General features: G+C 47.6%; 1 protein-coding gene across 2 annotated transcripts in view; it reads left to right on the top strand.

Moving 5' to 3' along the window:
* LOC149322508 (acid-sensing ion channel 1) overlaps window positions 1-26578 on the top strand; it is a 257089-nt gene that overhangs the window by 182615 nt on the left and 47896 nt on the right. The window contains exon 1 of one of the 2 annotated variants that reach the window (XM_089478932.1): window positions 8958-9670. The exons of the other annotated variant lie outside the window; for it this stretch is intronic. Coding sequence (XP_089335058.1) covers window positions 8999-9670 — 672 coding nt within the window. The 5' untranslated portion in view covers window positions 8958-8998. Of the gene's footprint in view, window positions 1-8957; window positions 9671-26578 lie in introns of those variants that run through there. 2 annotated transcript variants of the gene reach the window in all.

Raw genomic sequence — 26578 nt, 5'->3', positions numbered from 1 at the left:
TTCCAACTTTTGCGTTCCAATCTCTAATGATCAGCTTGACATCCTGTGTTGGTGTGCTATCAATTTCTTCCTGCACTCCTTCATAGAATCTACCAATTTCTTCCTGTTCTGCCTCTGTGGTTGATGCTTTTCCTGCTCTGGTGAAATCAGAGTGACCAGACACCCCCTTTTTCCACAACATATCCTACATTTCAGCCTTCTGTCCTGGAGGAATTCCAAAATGTCCTCCATATTGAGCATGAGTAAGAAGCATTAATTTATATTAATATTAGTGTTTTGATTTTGATTTTATAATGTCCTACTTTTTTTATGTCTTACATTTTGCAGAGCCTCGTCCTCTTTTGTGGTTATGACATCTGGTTACCCTGGGTGAAGCGCCTTGATCCAAGCCAGGACGTAACCAGGACCGAGTCCCACATACTGTTTTTCAGTAAATCTGCTGCAGGTATTAGCTGTTTTAGCTTTAACAGTCATATCCATGGTCGGGGATGGATATGTTTCTCAGAAAACCCAGAGCCCCCTCTCTCCTTCTGTCTCTGTCTCACTTTCTCACACATACGGACACTCACTGGCAGCTTTCTCTGCTCTCGAATGAAGCTCTGATAAGGAAGAAACAATCAGTTGGTATGGTAACTACTGACTTTCAGTGGAGGTTTGAAGATCATTGTCTCTCTTTTCTTCTTTTTTTTTTCTCATGATGTCAAAGTAGATTTTAAAGGTTTGGGGTTTTAAGGTTGTTTCAAGAAGTCAGTTAAGATTACCTTTTTTAACCTGTATGATTTTAATTAAAATTATACACACTTATATATCATAAACCCTGACTAACAGAAGATGAGAAAGATGACTTTCCTATTCACCATGGAAGCCACATTTCTCAGAATGAAGATGGGGACTGTATATGCACAACATATACTCTCCTTGTCTTGTTACAGTCCCTTGCCTTTGTTCTGCCCAACCTAATTGTGGTCATTTTTTTAGCCCTCCAAATGTTTTGGAGTTCAGCCTCCAGAACCTGCAGGCAAGATAGTCAGTGCTAAGAAACTGTGGGAGCTGCAGTTTCAAATTCCTGGAGCACTAAACAATGTCCATCCCTTGTCCTAATCCCTCAGTTTGTGCATAATCTGCACCTTATTCTGAGTCAGCCCATCTATACATCTAGCCTAGTATGATGTACTCTAGGGTGAGAATCATTTGGATCTTCTGAATGTTGTTGAACTTCAAGTCCTAGCATCCCCAGCGCTACTAGCCAATGATGAAGGGTGCTGGGAGTCAGATGACTACATGATTCCCAGCCCCAGTCTAGTTGAGAAGCACTCCAGCATCTCACTCTGAGTGCTTGGAGCCCTTTCAGTGCCAAGACCTAAACAAGAGGCTACACCTTTGGTAGAGCCTGGAGAAGTTACTGTAACACTCTGAGTTCCCCAGCCAGTATGATTATTGACTGGAGGATTTGGGACATTGTAGTCTGAGTGCTAGTTTGAATTTAACAGCAGAGCACCTACTTTGCATGAAGAAGTCACCAATATCTCCAGGTAGTATTGGCAAAGAAACCCATCCCAAACACTGTACAGCTACTGCCAGTCCTCCCTCCCTCCCTTCCTTCTGCTCAATTAGTGTACCTAGGGCTTCACAAAGTAAAACAACAAAAAAGACAACCCACCCTGCCAAAGGCATACAATCTAAAATATATTTATACAAAGCAATGTTGTAGCATCTTGGAGAGTATGAGCAAAAAAAAAATAGTAGCATACAGTAAGCTTTCATAGACTTGATCTACTTCCTCAGAAGCAAGTGTACAAAAGCTGATGCTACAGTGTCTTTCCCACAATTAGTCTCAAAAGTGTTACAACATCCCGATTTATATTGATATTCTAGACCAGCGGTTCTCAACCTGTGGGTTGCAACCCCTTTGGGGATCGAACGACCCTTTCACAGGACACGTAAGATCCAGGGTTGGTGACATAATCTACAATATTCTAGTACAGTGGTTCTCAATCTGTGGGTTACAGCCCCTTTGTGGTTCTCAACCTGTGGGTCGCGGCATTAGGAAGGTTGAGAAACATTATCCTAGACTATCACAGCTGAGTCTCTAAAAATCTAAAACAGGGGCCGGCAACCCCCGGCCCACAGGCCAGATCCGGCCCGCCAAGGCCTTGAGACCGGCCCCAGCCAGGTCCTGCCACCGATTGCTGCCGGCGTGGGGCAATCGGCGGCAGGACCTCTCACACGGAGCCTTTGGCCTCTCGCGGCCTATGGCTTCTCGCGCAAGCAGAAGGGCCTCTCGCACGAGTGGCCCTTCTGCTCGCGTGAGCGGCCATACAGCAGGCTTGGAGGAGGCCCGCTGCAGTCGCCGGAGCCCTCCAGCAGGGCTCCAGGGGTTGCAGCGGGCCTGTAGGAGGCCCGCTGCGGTCATCGGAGCCCTCCAGCAGGGCTCCAGGGGTTGCAGCAGGCCTGTAGGAGGCCATGCAGCCCCAAGCCTCCCTCCGGAGAGAGAGGCCTGGGGCTGCAAGGGCCATGGAGGAGCCCAGGAGGCGGCAGGCCGCTTCCGCGGGCTCCTTCTCGGCCCATGCAGCCCCAGGCCTCCTTCCGGAGAGAGAGGCCTGGGGCTGCAAGGGCCGTGGAGGAGCCCAGGAGGCGGTAGGTCACTTCCGCAGGCACCTTCTCGGCCCATGAAGCCCCAGGCCTCCCTCCGGAGAGAGAAGCCTGGGGCTGCAAGGGTCGTGGAGGAGCCCAGGAGGCGGCCTGCCCAAGCCCTTCCCTTCGGCCGAAAGGGCCCCTTGGAGCCCTTTCGGCCGAAGGGAAGTGCCCAAGGGAAAGGCCTGGGACGGGTGCCCAAGCCCTCCCCTTCAGCCGAAAGGGCCCCTTGGAGCCCTTTCGGCCAAAGGGAAGAGCCGAAGGGAGGGGCCTGGGAGGGTGGAAGCTCCCCCGGCATGTGGCTCCGCCCCCGGAGGGTGGAAGCTCCACCCCCCAGCTTCAGCCCCCCCAGTTGTCTGAGGGACAGCAACCCAGGCCCCGGCTGAAAAAGGTTGCCTACCCCTGATCTAAAATATATGCAGGCAGGGGGAAGGAGCAATACAAATATAAAAATAATACAATACAACTTTAAAACAAATTATCGGAAGAGAAATACAAACACCAATGGAGCACAATACAGAGAAAACTGACAAATGCATGTAAACAAAATGTACAAGATTATGATACAAAGGTAAACAATATTAAACTAACATTCCAAAGGCTTTGGGAAACAAAGTTTTTAATTCAGATTTACAACAATTGATATTTACAACAAAGGAAGGGGCAGACCACAAAAATTCAGGGAGGCAATTCCAAAAAGGACAGAGCCAAGCTAGGGAAGAGACAATCCTTGGTTGAGTGAGAAGCCTAGTGTTCCTAGAACACAGATCCCAAGCAGGCTGTTAAAGAAAAATGAGGGCTGAAATACAGTGGCATCAGTAAGGGAGTGCAGGGTGTGTGGACCACACCAGCTTTACACCCCAGAGAGGGAGTGTACACCCAATGAAATGGTACACTCAGTGGGGCTGGCACGGCTACTGGGCAAGTGAGAAAGAGTATGATGTCTCTTTTTCACTTGCCCATGCAAGACCTCAAACAGCCCTCTGGTGGCCACAGCACTGCCCCCCCCCAACAGTAGGTACTGTTGAGGGGGCAGTACCTTTTGTTTGTGGTCCAGTACAGCTGCTCCCAAATGGCCATCCAGGGGTTGCAGCACATATACATACCAGTAGCAATTTTGCCAAGCAGATGCAGGCTGGGCAGGGGTCAGTCAAGCAAGGCATCGAGAGGGAGGGAGGAGGGAAGGCAGCAGGGCAGCCCACCTTCCTCCACTATCTTCCCACTGCCCCACACACACTGGGTGTCACCAACCACAGGGATGCCATGCTGAAAGATATGGGATTGCTAGGTCATGTAGGGCTTTGAAAGTTAAAATGAGATGCTTGTACTGAGTCCTAAAAGGAACAAGCAATCAATGAAGAGGTCTCTAAGGTGCCAGAACATGGATCAGAATTCAGAGACATAGCTGTGTTATTCTGGAATATCAGCATGCAAAGGGATCTTATAGCACCTTTGAGACTAACTGTGCAAAAGAAGTCGTAGGATAAGGTTTCATAGACTTGGTCTATGAAATCTGAGGAAGCTTATCCTACAACTTCTTTTGCACAGCTAGTCTCAAAGGTGCTACAAGATCCTTTTGCATAACTAGCGGGCAAAGAGCATTGGCATATCTCTAGGTAAGGTTTTTCCTGTGCCAGTAGATCCAGTAGGTGGAGATAAAGCACCTCCCAGCAGATTGGGCAGCAGGAAAGCAGCCCACAAACAGTTAAGACCACAGGATGTGAGGAGCTCAGATTATGCTGAGCTGGAGTGGTTGGACAACATCAATTTCCTGAGCTCTTCCCTGTGCCCCAAAAGGGCTGCCCACTGTGCATCTTCCCATCTCTCACCCCATCTTTGGGTTGGGCAGAAGAGACCAAACTACTGGAAATTGTTTTGTGGTCACTGCTAATGGGCCATCAAGTGCAGAAGAAAGAAACCACAGAGTACAGAAGGCTGCAGAGTTCAAGCAGGGGTTGCTTCATGAGCCAAGCTGTTGGGAACTTGTAGCCCCTCTTCAGCTTTGCTTGTCCTGACCCCCAGAAGTAGCTCACGGAATTTTACTGCTTAAGGCAGAAGACACTGCTTTAACTGTCTTGGCTTAATGGTACGGAATTCTGAAGTTTTGTAAGATATTGGTATGGATTTGAAGTTCTGTAAGATATTTAGCCTTCTCTGCCAGAGAGTTCTGGTGCCACAACAAACTACAAATCCCAGAATTCCATAGGATGGAGCCACTACAGTTAAAGCATTGACAAACTTCATTAATTCTGCCGCATAGCAGCAGACTTATTCTCTCAGGGATTATTACAGTGGGCTCTCCACATTTATTAGGGTTAGTGACACAGGACCTCCATGAAAGTTGAAAAATCACAATTTAAAAAACACTATTTTTCTTTCACCTGAGAGAACACATCCCTAGGAAGCTCTAGGTCCTCCAGCACAACTCTATGATAACACCTGATGGACACTGAATACAGAATTATGCTGGAGGACCTATGGATGCCTAGAGAAGTGTTCTCTCTAGGAATCTCCAGATCCATCAGCAGAATTTCTGGCAAAAGTCAGCCATGGAGTCACACTGGAAGACCTTGAGATTCCTAGAGAGAACATATTAATCAATCCCACAAATAATCAAATCCACAAAAGTCAAACTCACAAATGTGGAGGACAGACTGTACATGTTTCATACTAGCTTCGTAGTATATCATGGGCATAAGAAGTGTTACAAAACATAGAATATCCCAGAGGATAATGATTATATCTGGAACTCTCTAGCTCTCCCCATACCCAGATAGTGGAGCTGGTACTTAATCAAGATCAGCCTTACAGATTCCAGTCACATTTGCCCTTTCTTGTTTATCATTACTAAGTTAGGGTGACCATTTTATCATCAGCCCCTGCATTGGTGCCTCTAACAGCAGCTTGATCAAGAGACCATGACTGTTCTTATCTCTAAGCCATGAAAAGCTTCACTGGCTGATTGCTGCATCAGAAGAAGTAGACTCAAGTCTACGAAAGCTCATGCTGCCAATTTCTTTCTTTCAGTTAGTCTCAAAGATGCTACAAGATCTCTATACGTGCTGATTGCTGCACAATTTCTTATTCAATGCCAAGAAGCAGGCCAGCCATTCTTTCCCCTGGTCATAGAATCATAGTGTTGGAAATTCAGTCCAGTTCCCTCTCATGTAGGGATACAAAATCAAAGCACTCCCTAAAGAAAAACAACCAAAGAAAGAGACTCCACTACACTGTGCATTCCACTGTCAAACCACTCTTATTATCAGGAAGTTCTTCCTAATGTTTAGGTGGAATCACTTTTCCTGGTCAGTTGACAACCCCAATCCAAATGCTGGATATCACGACGAGCAGATATATACTTTTTTATTAAGCAGATTGGGTTTCCAACTGTTTCCTTGAGAGAGACCTCTGCATGCTTAACCATTCACATGATAGCCTGAAATTTAGTGGGAAAAGGTGCTTCTGTAACTGTAGCTTCATGCAGCTGAAATCCAGGGAACTAGCTGTATGTTTTGTTATGCTACTAATAACATTTTAAATGCAGATCTTCACTCAGAAGAAAAACTGAGGATTGTAAAAGAAGCTTAGTTGCAATGAGACATACTGTGGTTTTGCTATGGGCTTGGAAGGCCATATTTTAAAGCACCTACATATCTAGGGTTGCATCTACACTGTACAACTGATGCAGTTTGACATCACTTTAACTTCCATGGCTCCATTCTACAGAATCCTGGGTTTTCGAAATTTTGCAAGACACCAGCACTCACTGGCAGAGAAAGTAAAAGAACTTGCAAAATTATAAATCCTAGGATTCCATAGAATGGAGCTCCAATACTTAAAAGTGGTGTCAAGCTGCATTATTTCTACAGTGCAGATGCACCCTAGATCTCTTCAAACAAGGCCTCTTCATACTGTTGAGAGAATAGGCGATGCCATGGCAAACAGATACAGTTTTACTCTCTTGCATTCTCTCTCTCTCACACTCACACACACACACATATACAAGTAATGGGAGGGACATTTATGTCCAGTGTGAGTCACCTCCATGACTGCACTCTACAAGCCTCTCTCACTGGTTCGGCTCTTCTCAAAATATCTAGTCCTGCTCCCCCTCTCTCCTCTTTCTCTTCCTCCTCTTCCCCTCCAATTATAGTGAGGAAGTGCCTCCAGAATGCCTCTGAGGGTGCTCATATACTTAGTGTATGCTTAAATTAGTGTACTCAGACTTTTGAGAGCATCCACAGCCTTGAAAGCCTCCATTGTCAGTGCAAGGGGCTTGAAATGAAGATGGCCATCAGCTGAGCACAATTTGCTTCTCGCAAATAGCACCTGAAATCACTCCTTGTGGTAGGACCTTCAGGGTTGATACCAGCAATTTCTCCTGTGTCAATCCAGGTCACCTTTGTCAGCAATTGGTGCTCTGATGTACAGTGCATTTGTGTGGAAGCAACCAGCATGAAGTTAAGTGACTACAGATTGTGCTTGAGAGAATAAGACACATCATTTGAGGCACTTTCTAGGACATAAGCCCTGGTGCATAGGAGCAGAGGGAGGATAGGTACTTCATACATTCTCATATCTGTGCAAACCCTAGGTATCTGTGTAGTTTAGAACCCATGGACTCCCACATGCTCTCTGAGTTAGTAGCTGGACATGAGAACAATGTGCACATTGGTTAGATATTGATCTATGACAAGTGATGGGCAACTTTTCCCCACTAGACAAGGTCACCAAACAGGGTATAAATCTGGTTTTACATTATTTTTTGGTTGCTTCAAGATTTTTTTTAATGCAAATTCTTGTGCATGAGTATCAAGCAAAATAGATTTTGAGAATATGGCCTGCATAGTGTGGCTCTGCTGTGCCACCCTGCCAAAGCAATACATCATGATACCACCCTGTACCTTTCTCTGATTGGTCGCTTTCACATATGTAGTGTTTACAGTATGGGGCTACTAGGGAAAGTGGAGTCAGAAACTGCAAGAGCAGAAATATACAGCATATTGAAGAGAAATGTCATCAAATAGGGAATGACTGGTGATTGTATCTCAGTTCAGAGCCAAACTTTAAAACTATTTGGTTTGGACAAAGTGTAACAAAATAGTAAAAGTAAATATCTGTACACATGTTCATGACAAACAGAATGGTTATCTTTCCTTCAGAAAGTAAAGGATTGCAGCAAGCAACATCTGGACATGCACAACATAGCAAAGTTTGAGTTCCTAGTTACACAGGCTCAATGGGCACAGTTGATATCTCTGCACTCATAATTTCTTTCCATGTACTCATAATCTATCTCACTTTGAACTACAAAAATAATAAAGTTTCTTAGATCAAAGTCAGGATTCATTATATGCTCAAGAATTATAACCTACAAGCCAAGCAATTCCCAGTTTCAGTGGCATCTGTACCCAAAAAGCTGAGCCATCTGGAGTTGCAAACTATCTCACTTGAAAATCCAAAACACTGCTTTGTTTGGGTTTTTTTAACATCTCTTTTGTACTCTCTGGTTTAATCCCAAAGGCCAGCTTTGTTTAGAGGCTCCTGTGTCCTCCTGTGATAGATGCACACAGGAACAGCTGCAAGAGCCTGAAAGAGGCAGCACCATGCTGGGTACAGGAAATAATCTGGCACCAGCTTGGCCTGGCCTGGCTTCTGCAAGCAGCAGGTTATGAAGAGGAGCGGGTGTAGAGGGAGGAGAGATGCCTGTCCTTCCCTCGGCACCTCCCATAACCCCAACACGGATACCAAGGAAGTTGATGAATTATTAAGCAGGCCCTGTCCTGGGCATCTGGGTCTGAGGTCTGCAATGCCGTAGGCTGTGTTCTAACACATCACAGACATCATCAGCCAGCATGGACAAGGGAAAAGCTGCTCCGTACAGTGTAGCCACAAAGTCACAGCTTTTGGAAGCCGCATATTGAAGCACTGAAGCTTGTGGAGCCCCAGAGATGTTTCATTCTGCATGCTGGATCCGGAGGAGATTTTATGTCCCAGGAGCTGCCTAGGAAAGGAACCAACTATTGACAGCTCATTCTGTCACTTCTCTTTGCTGCACATCTCCTACATTCCTCTTTTCCAGACTCCATCTTATTTCCCTTCTTGGATCCCCTCATTTTCTACCTTGCTTCTTCTTCCTTTTTTGTTTTCCTTCTTTGTGCAAAACAACCTCTTTCTAACTGTCCTTCTCCTACTCAACCCAACCTTGTCTTCCTTTCTAACATCAGCCCCATCACTGTTCAGCCTTCTCCCAGCCCATTTCCTTCTGTCCTGTCTTGGTTGGTCCATCCTTGACTTCCACGACTGGGAGTCCTCAACTCCAGCTGTGCAGGGAGCACATCAAAGGGGACCTGGAGGGGGGAAGATGCCCATCCAGATATTCTGCACCATTTCTTTCTCTTCAAACAAAGAAAAACACACCATTGTCAAGTGTGCATCTGGAAGTAATGATGAAAAACCCCACTCTGACCAGCAAGAACCAGAGGCCCTGGAAGAGGATTATGAAGAGGAAGAAGAGCTGGAGGTGGAGAAGGAGGAGGAGGAGGAAGGAGACGCTCCAAATCTGGTGGCTTTTGCCAACAGCTGCACCTTGCATGGGGCCAACCATATCTTCATAGGAGAGGGCTTTGGGGTGCGCCAGACCCTCTGGGCAGGTGCTTTCCTGATCTCGCTGTCCATTTTCCTTTCCCAGGTTGCTGGGCGCATATTCTTCTACCTAGAATATCATCACATCACACAGCTGGATGAGATGGAAAGTCCCCAGATGACTTTCCCAGCTGTCACCTTCTGCAACATCAATGGCATCCGAGTGTCTCAGCTGACCTATGATGATCTGATGTATATTTCACCCCTCGTGGGCTATGATGTAGGGGCATACTTGGAAGCAGGTTTCCCATTAGCCCAACCTAGCCTTGAGGTCCCTGAAGAGCCTCTCAACCTGTATAACTTTTATGACCAGAACAGCCATCAGCTGGAGGACATGATGTTGACTTGTAAATACCGTGGGGAAGCCTGCAGGCCTGATGATTTTACTGTGGTGAGTGGCTCTAGTTTTAGTGACAGTGATGGAGAAGGGGTAGTTTTATGCGAGAAGGGGATATTTGTGAACTTGCTTACTCTCCTGTTGGCGAAACAGCTGGTGCCAATGTGGTATAGTGGATGGAGGGCTGGGCTGGGGTGTGAAACGTCTAGACTTTGGTCCCCATGGACCTATGAAACTCAGTCTGCCCCCAACCCAGATTGGACCTCATCGCAGTATTGTTGTGATGATCAGGTGGGGAGGAGAAAAGCTATGCACGTTGCCTTGAGCTCCTTGGAGCAAAGGGAGGTTATAAATACAATTAAGGAATATATAATAAATGTATAATAACTTTACTGGAATGTACCTTAATTAATAATACTTCTGTTACGAACCCATGAGCATGCTTTTGAGTTCCCATACCTCTTTTGTAGGCTAGTTTTCAACTAACATCACAAGATTGGGGAAGGGTGGGGAAGGAAGAGAGAAAACTGTTCCCGTGGGGAAGACGCACCAAAATCAGCAGTTTATGATGTCTTAAGACCAGTAGTCCTTACAACCTGGGGGTGGGGGTGGGGGTGGAGGTTTTAAGTCACCTGTCAACTTACAGTAACTCCATGAGTTTCATAGGGGTTTATTATGTGAAATATACTCAGAGTGGTTTTTGCCAGTTTCTTTCTCTGAAACATACCCTACAGCACTGTTATTTCTTAGCAGTTTCGCAACCAAGTACTAACCAGAGCTGATACTGCTTAGCATCCAAGATCAGATGGGATCTGGTGCCTGTAGGGTATTTAGAAGGATTCCTTAGATCCTTATAGTGGAGATTAATTTTAAGTAGTATACTAGGAACGCAGAGCTAGTGTTCTTAGTATAGGGAGTATGACCTAGGAAAGTGGGTAAATAAAATCCCTTTTTAACTACATAAATAGTTTTCTATGGCGCATTATAGTTTATTGTCCATTTACCTTCCTTTGACTCTTTTACAAAGCAAGTTGGGGTGCTGAAATATTCCCCCTTCTGTGTAAATACCAAGGGTACAGCAGCCCTGTCTTAAGCAACTAGGAAGGAATATCTTATATTCAAAGGACTATTCAGAGAATATGTCGTATACAAAAAAAGATCTAGCAGCAAAAGCAGCTTCATTTATATAATGCTTTTCATACCGCACTGAGCAGTCCCTAAGCCAAGGGTTCCCAACCTGGGGGTCACCAGGTTGGGAATCCCCCTGCCTCCCCCTCCCCTTTTCTCCGCGGGTGCCGGCGCTAGCGCAGGCACCACACAGGGAAAAGGGAGGGGGTGGGGCTCCCTCCTCTTTCCCTTCCCCTTGCAAGTGCTGGCCCTCGCAAGGAGAAGGAGATGGGGACGGGGCCACCTCCTCCTCTCCCTTCCCGCGGCTGCCAGACAGCCGCGGCGATGCAGGGAAAGTGGCGGGGTCCCTCCTCCTCTCCCTCCCTTCCCGCGGCTTCCAGACAGCCGCGGCGAGGCAGGGAGAGGGGCGGGGGTCACTCCTCCTCTCCCTCCCTTCCCGCGGCTGCCAGACAGCCTCGAGGAGGCAGGGAAAGGGGCGGGGTCCCTCCTCCTCTCCCTCCCTTCCCAGGGCTGCCAGACAGCCTCAAGGAGGCAGGGAAAGGGGCGGGGTCCTTCCTCCTCTCCCTCCCTTCCCGCGGCTGCCAGACAGCCGTGGCGAGGCAGGGAAAGGGGCGGGGGTCCCTCCTCCTCTCCCTCCCTTCCCAGGGCTGCCAGACAGCCTCGAGGAGGCAGGGAAAGGGGCGGGGTCCCTCCTCCTCTCCCTCCCTTCCCAGGGCTGCCAGACAGCCTCGAGGAGGCAGGGAAAGGGGCGGGGTCCCTCCTCCTCTCCCTCCCTTCCCAGGGCTGCCAGACAGCCTCGAGGAGGCAGGGAAAGGGGTGGGGTCCCTCCTCCTCTCCCTCCCTTCCCGCGGCTGCCAGACAGCCGCGGCGAGGCAGGGAGAGGGGCGGGGGTCCCTCCTCCTCTCCCTCCCTTCCCGCGGCTGCCAGACAGCCTCGAGGAGGCAGGGAAAGGGGCGGGGTCCCTCCTCCTCCTCTCCCTCCCTTCCCGCGGCTTCCAGACAGCCGCGGCGAGGCAGGGAGAGGGGCGGGGGTCACTCCTCCTCTCCCTCCCTTCCCGCGGCTGCCAGACAGCCTCGAGGAGGCAGGGAAAGGGGCGGGGTCCCTCCTCCTCTCCCTCCCTTCCCAGGGCTGCCAGACAGCCTCAAGGAGGCAGGGAAAGGGGCGGGGTCCTTCCTCCTCTCCCTCCCTTCCCGCGGCTGCCAGACAGCCTCGAGGAGGCAGGGAAAGGGGTGGTGTCCCTCCTCCTCTCCCTCCCTTCCCGCGGCTGCCAGACAGCCGCGGCGAGGCAGGGAAAGGGGTGGGGGTCCCTCCTCCTCTCCCTCCCTTCCCAGGGCTGCCAGACAGCCTCGAGGAGGCAGGGAAAGGGGCGGGGTCCCTCCTCCTCTCCCTCCCTTCCCGCGGCTGCCAGACAGCCGCGGTGAGGCAGGGAAAGGGGCGGGGGTCCCTCCTCCTCTCCCTCCCTTCCCGCGGCTGCCAGACAGCCTCGAGGAGGCAGGGAAAGGGGCGGGGTCCCTCCTCCTCTCCCTCCCTTCCCGCGGCTGCCAGACAGCCGCGGCGAGGCAGGGAAAGGGGCGGGGGTCCCTCCTCCTCTCCCTCCCTTCCCGCGGCTGCCAGACAGCCTCGAGGAGGCAGGGAAAGGGGCGGGGGTCCCTCCTCCTCTCCCTCCCTTCCCAGGGCTGCCAGACAGCCGCGGCGAGGCAGGGAGAGGGGCGGGGGTCACTCCTCCTCTCCCTCCCTTCCCGCGGCTGCCAGACAGCCTCGAGGAGGCAGGGAAAGGGGCGGGGTCCCTCCTCCTCTCCCTCCCTTCCCAGGGCTGCCAGACAGCCTCAAGGAGGCAGGGAAAGGGGCGGGGTCCTTCCTCCTCTCCCTCCCTTCCCGCGGCTTCCAGACAGCCGCGGCGAGGCAGGGAAAGGGGTGGGGGTCCCTCCTCCTCTCCCTCCCTTCCCAGGGCTGCCAGACAGCCTCGAGGAGGCAGGGAAAGGGGCGGGGTCCCTCCTCCTCTCCCTCCCTTCCCGCGGCTGCCAGACAGCCGCGGCGAGGCAGGGAAAGGGGTGGGGGTCCCTCCTCCTCTCCCTCCCTTCCCAGGGCTGCCAGACAGCCTCGAGGAGGCAGGGAAAGGGGCGGGGTCCCTCCTCCTCTCCCTCCCTTCCCGCGGCTGCCAGACAGCCTCGAGGAGGCAGGGAAAGGGGCGGGGTCCCTCCTCCTCTCCCTCCCTTCCCGCGGCTGCCAGACAGCCGCGGCGAGGCAGGGAGAGGGGCGGGGGTCCCTCCTCCTCTCCCTTCCTTCCCGCGGCTGCCAGACAGCCTCAAGGAGGCAGGGAAAGGGGCGGGGTCCCTCCTCCTCTCCCTCCCTTCCCGCGGCTGCCAGACAGCCACGGCGAGGCAGGGAGAGGGGCGGGGGTCCCTCCTCCTCTCCCTCCCTTCCCGCGGCTGCCAGACAGCCGCAGCAAGGCAGGGAAAGGGGCGGGGGTCCCTCCTCCTCTCCCTCCCTTCCCACGGCTGCCAGACAGCCTCAAGGAGGCAGGGAAAGGGGCGGGGGTCGCCTCCTCCTCCTCCTCCCTCCCTTCCTGCGGCTGTCAGACAGCCGCAGGGAGGAAGGGACGATAGGGGCTGCCTCCTCCTTTTCTCCCCGTGGTTGCCAGGCAACCACAGGGAGAAGGGGATGGGACTGCAAGCCCCAGAGTCCTTTGCGGCCGGAAGTCCCGCCTCTTCTCCCCTGGTGGCCTCCCTAATTGGTTGGGAGGCTGGGAAGGGCGGGACTTCCAGCAGCAAGGCCTGCTGGGGCTTGTAGGCGGCTGGAAGTCCCGCCCCTTCCTGGCCTCCCAACCTATCAGGGGGGCCACGGGCGGGACTTTCCTCCCGAAAGGGGGTCACGGCCCAACAAAGGTTGGGAACTGCTGCTCTAAGCAGTTTATAACTGTAAACTAATTGCCCCCAACAAGCTGGGTACTCATTTTAGAGGCCTCAGAAGGATGCCAGGCTGAGGCAACCCTGAGCCCCTGGCTGGGACTGAACTCAAACCTTGTGGTTTGTGAGTGAGTGGCTGCAGGAGCAGCATTTAACTACTACACCACCAGTGTGTCTACTCAGAAGCAAGCCTTATTAAATTACATAAGCTTCCAACATTCCCAGGTGGCACTAGGACTTAAAGGCAACTTTTGGGAATATGCATATATTTGCAACTAGATCTGCCTCGAGATATAATTCCCTGCTTGTGGGTCTAATACTAATAATTAATCAATTACCATTTCCTGTCCTTTAATGATACCTCAAAGTCTGCTAACTCAAGTGGATTGCCTCCCCCTGCCTAATAGTATGCATTGTTAGATCATAATCTCAGCCGCTAAAATCTTTCTTTCCTGGCCCCACCATTCTAGTGCTCTGTGTAAATGCCTTCTTCCTAACTCAGTTACACACCTGTGCTTTGTGCTGTGGGGAAGAGGGAACTTCAGCATATGTGACTTTGTCATTCTGGAAGTACTACAACCTTGTCCTTTTTTATTATTATAATTTTTAATGTTCCTAATTACTCACCTGACAAGCCATTGTAGTGTAATGTTTTGAGCATTGGCCTATGACTCTGGGGATCAGGGTTTGAATCCCCTCTTGGCCATGAAAACCCATTGGGTGACCTTGGGTAAGTCACACACTCTCAGCCTCAGGGGATGGCAAACCCTTCTGAACAAATCTTACTAAGAAAACCTTGTTATAGAGTCACCTTAGGGCTGGAAATGACTTGAAGGCACACAAGAACAACAGTTACCCACCCACTTGCCTTGCTGTATCCTTTAGTGCAGGTTTGCATTGCTGATTCATCTCATCCAACTGGTGGGGTAGATACGTCCCCCTCTGTCTAGGTGAACTGCCCCCCTAGTCTTCTACAAGTCTGTCCTGATCCCACTTTGAAAGTGCTAGCCTCTGAATCATTGGAACTGATCTGTTTAGTTGTCACTCACAGATTTTAAGAACCAAAAGGGCCTGGGCTCCTTGTACAAAAGTAACTCAGTCCTTCATACACACTGATACAAGAGACATCCATGTCCATCCTCTGATCCCAGCTTAAGCAATGTGCTTGAGAGGGTTTATCCTGGTGATAAATTATTTGTGTTATGTTGGAAAGCGAAATAACCATCTTGATTGAGAAGCTTCGTACCCTCATCTGTGCTGGAGAGTAAAATGTAATATCTGTGGTAATCAGTTAAAAGCAGGAGAGTAAGTTGACTAATAAATAAATAAATACTTTAACGGGATGACAGGCCAAGTTATTTCTGCTGGGATTTTCTGTCGGGAGTTGGCAATTAAAGGCGCATGAACTGAGATAGTTTAAAAACTTTATAGCTTGATCTCTGAGTGGAGGAACTGCAATAGTATTTCTGCATAGAACACAGCTTTTAATAGTGTGTGTGCATACACACACACACACACACACACACACGTGAAAGCTGGCAACCCCAGAGCTAATTCTCAGTGCTCAGTAGGTGAAGGAAGGCTGTCCTCAGCTAAGGAAGGAGGCTCCATTTTACCTGTCTTATCTGATGGCTATACCAAAGATGTTAAATATGAAGATGTAATTGGTGTATATACATTTTCCTATGGAAACAGGAACATTAGGGAAGCCAAAGCAATTTCTGCTGGGAGGGGAGTATGGTGAGTAAGAGTCCTACATTATAATGGACTTTACAGTCCAGTTGCTTTCAAAGGAGAGTCCTCTGCTTGGGGAATTTCCTTTCCAGCTGATTTGAACAGCTAGAGGTCCCAGTTTGGTTCAGAGAGAAGGAACTCTGATCAGGGAAAGCCTGGAGGATGCTCATCAGCAGCAAGTGACTGGACTGCAGAGTGAGGGGGCACTGCCGTCACTAGGCCATCAACTCCCTGTTTATTTTGTTGTATTTCTATTTCACTTATCTTAAATTCTTTCTAAATCTGTGGTCCTATATATAAATTGTTGTTGTGTGCTTTCAAGCCATTTCTGATTTACAGCAACCCTAAGGCAAACCTGTCATGAGGTTTTCTTGGCAAGATTTGTTCAGAGGAGGTTTGCCATTGCCTTCCCCTGAGGTATGTGAACATTTTAAGCAAATCTGTATCCATCTTTGTCCTCTTTTGGTAATGCTTGCTCTCTTGCTCATTCTCTTTCTGTGGCAATGGGATAACTACCTAGAAAGTAGATTAATTCCTTTTTTCCCAACTCCCTCCCCCATACTTCTGTTGATTGTATGTCCATTGGGGTAAATGAGAACATCCCTTAAAACACAAATAACATATTTGAATGTGTGTTTGTTTGATTGTTTTAAATCACCTTCTCACCCTTCTCCGTTGTCCTGAAGTTGTAATTAATGTCACTGCCTCCTTTGGACCTGAGCCACTGGGTGTAAGAAACTTGCTAGTCCTGATATGCTCACTGACGAAACAGTCAACCATATTTACTTGGTTGCAGATCTGTCACATATAATCTTCTATATCCTTTTAGCTATATTGTATCTGTTTTCATTTGTAAGGTACCTTGAGTCTCAGTTCTGGGAAAGGTAGGATATCAGTATCATTTCCATCTCCATCTTCACCTCCATCACCACCTTCAACAGTGTTTAATCACTGGTTTATTAGGGGAAGATCGAGCAGCCCATTCAAAAGCAGGACAGCCCATGTTGCGGACTACAATGGCCACAATGCCTGATCTGTTGCCATGCCAGCTAGGATCCATAAGAATTGTAGTTCAAAGCATAGCAGGGGGAAACAGGCTTTTGAAAACCTGTGAGGCCAAAGATTGTCTGCTCCATCCCCTTGTTTTCATCAACCTGCTATCTCCACTTTTGCCATTCCTTCCTACAGCCCTGTCCCTCCATACTGACTCCTCCAAGCTGTTTGCTGGTACAGTATTAAAGATGCCTGTGCACAGCAGAAACAGGGATTGCAGTACAGTAGGGCCTTCATATCTGCTGTAGTTTGGTTCCAAGACCCCCCCCCCCCCCGCACCATAGATAACAAACTCTGTGGATGCACACGTTCCATTAAATACAATAGCATAGTGAAATGCTGTCCCTTATATAAAATGGCAAAAACCAGATTTGCTTTTGGGATTTATATTTTTTTTAATATTTTCAAGCCATGGATGGTTGAATCTGAGGATACAGAGGGCTGACTGTAATAACCATCTGAGAGCAGCAAAGAAAGCAGAGAAATGAACACTGGCCATGGTAGGGGCTGAGGAAATAGAAGTGCATTTCAGGAAGAAGAAGCACCTTCACTGAACTGAACGTTTGAAGAAAGGAAGAATAGTTTTTAAATGGCTTTTAATTTTAACTGATAGCCCAATATAGTGGTTCCCAAACTTTGGTCCTCCAAGGGTTTTGGACATCACCTCCCAGAATCCCTGACTTTTGGCCAAGCTGTGTGGTGGTTTTGTGAGCTGAGGTCCAAAACACCTGGAGAACCAAAGTTTGGGAACCACTATTTAAACTATCCATAGAATTAAGAGCCATTTTTAAACTTTGGGAACTGTTTCTTTAATATGTTCTAATTTCTGTATGTGTTAAGTGCAGTGAATCTACATACACACACACCTGTATATGATAATCTTCATCACCACCCTCATTGCTACCCTCACTCTCATCAGAGATTTGTCTTACTAGCAGATCAGAAGAATTCTAGCAAGGACTATTGCCCAGTAGTTGAACATGTGCTTTGTGTTTATAAAGTGTCACACATTCAATCCCAGCCATCTCTTGATAAACCTGGAGAAGGCTCTTCTCTAGGATGGCCTTATGCCCTATTTTAAGAGAACAGTTTGAAGACTTGTCAGAGAGCACCATTCTTTTTTCTTAAAAGTCTGTCTGTTTTAAAAAATAAAGAAATGAAAGAAAGAAGAGCAGGTCATCCACAGTGAGCAGTTGGACAGCAGGTAGACATAGGTCACCCAGCCATGGTCTTGTCTTCTAGGGTGAGCTGTATTGTATTCCTCTCAATTCAAAACAGTTAAGTTTGTAGACTATGGCCATGATGTAGAAAGGTGCTGGATTATAATTCCCATATTCCCATAGTCAGCTGCTCGCTGTGGGATTATGGGAGTTGCAGTCCAACCCATCCAGGGGGAATCATCTTGAGAAAGACTATTCTTGCTATATAAAAATTATGAGAAAGCAGGAGATCCAAAGACAACTTGAAACTTCAGCTCCTGGTGATCTGACGAGGTAACATCGATCTTGTTTCTCTGCCTTTAAAGGCACTGGGCCCTGAGTTTTTTCTTTCTTTCTTTCTTTCTTTCTTTCTTTCTTTCTTCTCTGTGGACCTTGGAGAAAGTTTTTTGGAAGACAGCTCACTGAAACCCTCAACCAGCCTGGCTAGTAAAGTTTCCAAGCTCCGCTTCTCCAGCAGTGTCTTAAGTACAGGTTCTGTAGGAGCAAACGGGATTTGGGGGCAATATTCTAGGGCGCCATTCAACAGAATAACCCAAAGTATCCCCAAGACAGTAAGACTGTATTTTGAAGTAATTGAAGAAAAATACATATTGCCATCTTAAAGAGGCCCATTACTCTGCTAAAACCAGAGCCTAAACATATTTAACCGCAGCTCTGGTCCTAAGGCAGATTTCATATAAAGGTTAGTTCAGGTCATTTCTGAACTCCACAGCCCCTTTAAGAAAGAGTCACATGCTCACACATGCAGAGAGAAAGCTGAAATTCAAGCTGGTTGATCGATATCTCAAGAGTCCTCTTTCCCAAGGCAAGGACAGCGGCAAAGGTGACTCTGATATCCTCACCATGCAGGCTGCAAGGCTAAACTTGTATCAAGAACAGTGGTTCTCAGATGATGGGGTAGGACCTGGGGGAGTGAGAATTTCTCAAGTGGGGCACAAGACTTGGACGCCTTGAACCCTCCTCCTCCACCATCTCTTCCCAAACCTTTTTTTGTGTAAAATTTGCACATGCTCTGAATTAAATATTAAATTTACTTAAATAAAACTGTTCTAATTTGAATGATGTTATTTCCTTATAAAATGTTAAAATATGAATATACATGAATGTACAAATGAAAATGTGCATACTAAACAAAGCATTTTTATTCATATATTTCATCAAAGGGGAGAACAACATCCACACGTAGGTGTAAATGGTGAATCCCAAAGGTTAAAAGTTTGATAACCACTGATCTAGAAGAGGGAATCATGTAGCTCTCCAGTTATGATTGAACTGCAACTTCCCAGCAGCCTTAACTTGTGGGTCCAAGGGTGAGGAATGCTGGGGATTGCAATCCAAAGATATCTGGAGGGCATCATGACCACACCTGATTTAGAGCTTTCTCACGGCTGATCTTTTGTATCATATCACACGTCCCTGTGTGTCTGAAGAATTGTACAAGAGGAGGTCAGTTGTCTGGGTGCAAAATTCTCCAGCCACAGCCAGTGGCATGGATTGGAGCGCTTGACTGAGACAAGGAAGACATGGGTTTAAAACCCCCACTCAACCATGAAACTCATAAGGCAATTTTAAGCCATTCACTGGTAGGATTCAGCCCTAGGTATCTGAGCCTATCAAGCCAAAATATATACAACCCTTATGTCCACAGACTTCATGCTTTGTTAGTTAAATTTATATCCCATCTTTCTTCCAGTGCAATCTAGGCTGCATACATGGCTCCCCTTCTCATCCTCCTCTTAAATTAGATCAAGCTAAGAGAAAGTGACGGGCTCAAGGTTATCCATAAAGCTTCAAGGGTCAGTGTGGACTTGAAACTGGCTTCGTCTAATTCCAGTGCAACACTCTGATCAATATGGTAGTATACTGAAGAGTTTATCACACCACCTCCATTCCAGCTGTAACTGCATTAATGAAGGGGAGGACATACATACAGGTTGGGAGCACTTTCTACTACACGTCTTCATTAGCACGCCAGGTTGCTGGCCCTGCGTGCTCTCTTCCATCCTCGTCCCAAACCCTGCTTGCTGCCCTATCACTTAATCAACATGGCTTGCATTTGTGTGTGTGTGTGTGTGTGTTTAAATGGTTTTAATGGTTTTATGTTGTAATGTTTTAGGTTGTATTCTGAAGTTTTAATTGGTGTGGGAAGATTGTTGGATGTTACTGGGAATATATGTTGTTTATTTTATTGTATTATTTTTGTAAGATGTGAACCGCTATGATCTACCTAGGAATAGTGGTATACAAATAAAATTTTATTATTATTATTATTATTATTATTATTATTAATGCAGTTCTAAAGTTGTGCTAACATAGTTTAACAACAACAACAATGTTTTTTAAAAAGAAGTTTAAAAAAAAGTTCTGAAATAGCAAAGAGAAGGACACACTGGTCCAAAACACACTGCAGTAATAATCCAGTTTGAAGCTGCTTTATCTGCCCTCACTCAGTGCTAGGGAATCCTGGGAATTGTAGTTCATTGTGGCACCAGAGCTCTCTGACAGAGAAGGCCAAATGTCTCACAAAACTACAGTTTCCAGAATTCCCTAGCATTGAGCAAGGGCAGTTAAAGCAGTCTCAGACTGGATTATTTCTGTGGTGTGTTTTGGACCACTGCCACCACATGACCATGCAATCCCAGAACTGCCACAGAAGTAACTTACAGCACCTGAGGACTAGTGCTATACCAGTGCTGTTGAGATGTTATTGGTGGGGTTTTCCATCACTGGCAAGGTATGCCAATACCACCCTTCTAAGACAAGGCAGGGATGACAGGGAGACAGTGTTGTGTGATAGGTATCACCAAAGGTGATATCAAACTTGAATGATGATTTAAAAGCCGCATGTGATAAAGTCCTGGCTCTCTTAATCCTTAAGTCATCCCTTCCTTTCCCTTCTCAGTATGACACAATTCAACACTTCTGGGCTTAATAAACTACAGCACCATACAGACAGGCCAAAATAAAGCTGCTTCAGGTCACTTTGGAGGTATGGTGTTTCAATGATACATGTGTCCTAAGAGTCCAGAAGCTGCAGCAAAGCTGCGCTCCAATCCTTAGGACTGGATCGTGACTTTGGTGCGGCTTCTGGACTCTTAGGATGCATGCATCATTTTAACAGCATACCTCCAAAGTAGGGATGCCATATCCCGCCTGTAGGCGGGACAATCCCTCTTTGGGTGATGCCGACCCGGTCCCGGTCCGGTTTGGCGCCAAAACCAGGACGGCACCACCTGCGGCCACCTCCACCCACGCGCACACCGTGGGGGCCTCCAAGGCCTTGCTGAGGCCTAGGAGCGCTCTCCGCGGTCGGAGCTCCGGCCGCGGAGACGCTCCCTCCCAGGCCCCAGCGAGGCCTTGGAGGCGGTTCCACGATCGCGGAGTCCTCCAAGGCCTCGCCGGGGCCTGGGAGGAGGAGGAGGCCGCTTGCCACCACGGCAATGGCCGCGATGATGGGCAGCCCCCGCACCCCTTCCCGGCCTGAGAGGAGGCCGATGCTTCCTCCCAAGCTGGGAAGGAGGACAAGGTTTAAAAATGTAGGACCTTTTTTTAATTTCCTGGCCAGGGAATTTTAAAAAAAAGTCCTACATTTTTAAACCTTGTCCTACATTTTTCCCGGGTTTGGAGGTCCTCAACTATGGCAACCCTACTCCAAAGTGACTAGAAGCAACTTTATTTTGGCCTGTCTGTATAGGGCCTACAATTCCTTATTAAGTCCCAACCAGGAAACTGTGGTGACCAGGACTGAAACAGGCCACAATTTTAAATCAAATTGCAGTTGAAGTTCCTGGTTTATTCAGATCCTGGTTACTGGTTCCTCTCCGTTGACGCCCCCTTGCCGTGAGGGAGAGGCTTGCGTACCCTAATGAAATTGTGAGATATTCTGGCGGTAGTATAATAGCCACTGGTAGGGCCTCCCATGCCAGTCAGGTCACAACCGAAGGGTCTGACCTAGAGCGCCAAAGGGCAGGATGGGCTCTCTAGCCTTATGGCAACCATCCTAGGAGAAGGAAAACTCTAATCCCAAACCCGGGCAGATAGTGCTCATCTAACCCTGTAAGGTCAACCATCTAGGAGAAGGAAACTCTAATCAAACCTACGACCCGAGGACCTTGCTGCCACCATCCATGCTTGTCAAGGCCTCAGCAGACGAACCTCTGGTTTAAAGGGTGAGGCCAGTTCTGTGCATGCTGCGCTCCACCAGAAAAATCCATTGCACGGGCTTGAAGGATACATCCAACTTCAGAAAAAGCCCTGTAGCGATAGGTGAGGGACGAAACGGCAGATGTAAAGATGCACTGGAAGCCGCAGACCCAACCCTGCATGCAGGCGGTTCAGGACTTTGGTCACTTGAGTCTGACTCGGGGATGACAATCTTGTTCGGCAGCATCCTGAATGACCAAGCAGCCTTTTTTAAGGAGAGCACTGCTTGCTCCATATGGAGAGGAGCCTAGAAAAGGTAGCCTAAAGAAAGCTCATCCCCATCTACCCGGTTGGCTAGCCACTAGGCTTGCCATATCCCGCCTGGGGGTGGGACTTTCCCGGTTTGGGGCAGGTCCGCACGGTCCCGTCCCGGTTTGGCCCCGCCCCCGGGATTCCCGCCCCCCAGCGAGGCCCTGGAGGCGGCTCCGCAATCGCCCGAGGGGAGGAGGAGGAGGAGGGCCTCCCTGCATGGCGTAGCCTAGAGAGCAGGTCTTCAGGACACCTGCCACTCAGAGCTTTTGCCCGCCCACATTGGTATATATGCCCTACAAGAGGCATTAATTTCCAGGTTACAGTGAGAAAAGGAAAAAAAAGGCCATAAATCATTCATGTTTCACTGGGAGTCTAAACGCCTCATCTTTTAAATGTATACCGCATCAGTATTCTTGTAATTCTTTATCACAGGATCGTTTTTGAGGCCCTAAACACCTTTACTTGTAATATGCAAATTTCTCCCAAAGCTGACCAATGGGAAAGAAGCAATCAGCCCTCCACTTGGGTTGGTTTTCAATGGCTTGGTGAAGGAAGAGATTTTGCCTTGCTTGTAAATAGGAAGGGCTTTGGGGTAACAAAAGGCTGCAGAAATAGTTTGAACCCCCCCCCCTTAAACATCCATGGCTCAGTGCTATGGGATTCTAGAAATTGTAGTTTCTTGTGGCACCAGAGCTCTCTTGACAAAAGGAGGCTGAATGGTCCACAGAGCTACAGTTCCCAGGATTCCATAGCCTTGAGGAGGAGGGGGGGAGCAGAAGGAGGAGGTGGTGGTGGTAAGTGGCCAGAGGCCTCAAGTTTTTTTTAATTTTATTTTGCGTGCTTTTAATGTTAACAAGTCTCCCTTGCTTTGACAATGATAGTGTGGTGATGGTGATGATGATGAGTGAGCTTGAGAGGCAGGCAACTACTGTTTCTGAAGCTGAGAAAGTGTCACCTTCCAAAGTGTGTTTTGGGTGCTTTTAATGCTAACAAGTCTCCCTTGCTTTGGCAATGATAGTGTGGTGGTGGTGGTGATGATGATGATGATGATGATGATGATGATGATGATGATATGAGTCAGCTTCAGAGGCATGGACGCACTGTTTCAGAAGCCGAGAAAGTGTCACCTTCCAAAGTGCCTTTTCTGTGTGTTTTTTGGTTCTTTAATGGTGATATTGATATCAGCAAGCCTCTGAGGCTTGGCCAATGTAAGTTGCTGTGATTTTTACAATCTCATGCGCAGTGAAGAAAAACCACAGTCCCTTGACCAACTACACACTTCTGAGAAGTACACATGGGGCAAGAAACCTGAAATGGCAAATCCACTTTTTATAAAACCACCTTAACATGTTCAATATGCATAGCCATGTTAAACTATGCTAAGCGTTAAACCCAACAAGGGGTTTGGTTATGGAATAAGACTCTGAAATATGCAAGAGATTGCCATGTTAAGTAAAGCCATGTTCAATGCCCAAATGTGCTGTTCGGAATGGGGGGCGGGGTGGGTGGCCAGAAAGGGAAGTACATTTCTGCCATCTGTCTAGGAATAATGCCAAAATGCCTTCCATTTTGATCATGCCTAAGAAACATGCATTTAGATTAACATTTTTTAAAAATCACCAATTTTTTTTGCGTGTCCTCCATTTTTTAGAAATGTTCTCCTAGATTTGAAAATGTTGTCCTACACTTGTCCTACATTTGTCCCGGTTTGGAGGTCCTGACTTATGGCAACCCTACTAGCCACGGCCAACGGGCATCTTCTGATGTGGTCAAACAAAGACAAAGAAACACAGGCACACACCAGCCTCCAAAGGTGCAAATAGACTGACGCTTGCATGCTGGAACATCAGAACCATGCAAGATTCTGCAGATAGTGGACGTCCTGAGCGTCGTTCTGCCCTAATAGCCCATAAACTGTCATGACTTAACATTGACATCACTGCTCTTAGTGAAGTTCGTCTCCACGAGGAAGGCAGCCTTAAAGAACACGGTGCCGGCTACACACTCTACTGGTCTGGCAAACCCCAAACTTAAAAACACTTTTCAGGTGTAGGCTTTATGATCAAAAACTCCATTGCTTCCAAACTCGAAACCTTGCCAACAGGACACTCTGATCGCATTATCTCCTTACGCCTCCCACATGTTTTACTCTTCAGTATATATGCCCCAACTATGCAAGCCGACCCTGTGGAGAAAGACAAATTCTACTCACACCTACGCCACCTTATACAAAAAGTCCCTGCAGAAGACAAAATCCTTATCCTTGGTGACTTCAATGCCAGAGTAGGAAAGAACTTCGAAGCCTGGCATCTTGCCATGTAAAAAAAGCAGCCTTTCGCCTTGCATGTAGTCAACTCCAACAAAAACTCCGTGACATTCAGAACAAGTGGTGGATCAACTTAGCAGAAAAGACACAACGTTGTGCAGATCTGGGTGATTCCAGAGGATTTTACGAAGCTCTTAAAGCAGTGTTTGGACCCACATATCAGGTCCAAAACTCCCTATACAGTACAGATGGTCAAACACTAATCACAGATAAAGCTTCCATTCTGAACCAATGGGCTGAACATTCCAAAGCCTTTTTAGTGCCAACCGAGTAGTTCAAGACTCAGCTATTCAACATATGACACAACAACCGATGAAAAATGAATTGGACATAGCTCCCACTTTAGAAGAAACCCTTAAGGCCATACAGCAGGTGAAAAAAGGTAAGGCAGCCGGGACTGATGGAATTCCACCTGAAGCTTGGCAACATGGAGGTCATGTACTCCATACTAAATTCCACGAGCTCTCTTGTGATTTGCTGGGGAAAAGGTGAACTGCCATCAGATCTCCAAGATGCAGTCATCATCACTCTGTATAAGAAAAAAGGAGCAAAATCCAATTGCTCAAACTATCGAGGTATAATGCTGCTCTCCATCGCTGGAAAAATCCTTGCAAGGATACTCTTGAACAGATTAGTCCCTGCTATTGCAGAAGAACTTCTCCCTGAAAGCCAATGCGGCTTTAGAGCTAATAGGAGTGCTACAGATATGGTATTTGCCCTTAGACAACTGCAAGAGAAATGTAGAGAGCAGAACAAAGGACTCTATGTAACATTTGTCGATCTCACCAAAGCCTTCGACACTATGAGTAGAAAAATTCTGTGGCAGATTCTGGAACAACTAGGATGCCGCCCCCAAATTCCTCAAAATGATTACCCTGCTACATGAAGGCCAGTAAGGTCAAGTCAGATATGGCGATGCTCTCTCGGAGCCCTTTCTAATAACTAATGGTGTGAAACAAGGTTGTGTTCTCGCTCCAACTCGATTCACAATCTTCGTCAGCATGATGCTCCAAAGGGCTACGGCAGAGCTCAAAGAAGAAGACTGCATTTATATACGCTACCGTACTGATGGTAGCCTGTTTAACTTAAGCTGTCTGAGGGCTCGCACTAAGACTCCCAACTATCTAGTTCATGAGCTGCTTTTTGCTGACGATGCTGCCCTCGTTGCCCATACGGAAGCAGCTCTGCAGCACCTACCATCTTGTTTTGCTACAGCTGCAGAGCTCTTTGGGCTGGAAGTCAGCCTGAAGAAAACAGAAGTTCTCTACCAGCCTGCACCACAGGAAGAACACTACCATCCCCACATCACTGCTGTGCCTTCTGCAACCGGACTTGTTTATCTCGGATTGGCCATTTTAGTCATCAACGCACTTGTAGAAAGCGCGTGATGAGTCCTTCCTGAATCTTCATTCGCAAAGTAAAGCCAGAGAGAGGCCAGAGAGGGTTACTACAGTTTTCTAGTCTGGGTATAATTATACTGCGTTTCTGTTATTTAACCCAGGAAATATTGTCTTAAGGCAAACTGAGAAAGGAATGGTACCGAGGTTAAGTACACAGGCAGAAGGGTTGTATGTATGTTGGCTTAATATTGTGTGACATGTACATTTGAAAAGAAGTCATTTTCTCTCAGGCTAAGCTGCCTCCCAAGGCTCCTATGATGATAGAAGGGGGAGAACTGTGATCATTGTCCTGAGCCCTGTGTTATGAAGTAAAATCAATAGGAACATGATCCAGATCAGAAGAGAAACAGTAGCATCATAATTGAGCATGGGTGGGGCAACTGTGGCTATCCAGATGTTTTTGGACTGCATCTCCTATTGTCCCTCACCATTAGCTGATAGGCGTTGTGAGCAAAGAAATTCTCAAGGATCATATAGTTGCCCACCTCTGTTTTAGAGGAAGGGCTAACCTTCAACTATGCATTACAAAAACATTGGTTTTGTTAATAATGCTGCTCATTTACCATTTTTTAAAAATCTGCTTCTTAGAATTCATAAAGGAATTTTGCCTCCACTGTTTCTGCCTGTTGTAAATCCACACAAGAGCCATTGTCCTCATACACCCAGGTCTTTTGTTTTTTATCTGAAGCCTTTAATTCTTAAAGTTATTCATGTTTGAGTGACTCCATATATTTCCTCAA

Source organism: Sceloporus occidentalis, unplaced genomic scaffold (assembly GCF_023333645.1).
Source record: "Sceloporus occidentalis isolate IW3139 unplaced genomic scaffold, rSceOcc1.0.p SCAF_1, whole genome shotgun sequence".
NCBI lineage: Eukaryota > Metazoa > Chordata > Lepidosauria > Squamata > Phrynosomatidae > Sceloporus > Sceloporus occidentalis.
The sequence above is the reverse complement of the archived record's forward strand: the minus strand, read 5'-3'. Positions and strand labels throughout refer to the sequence as shown.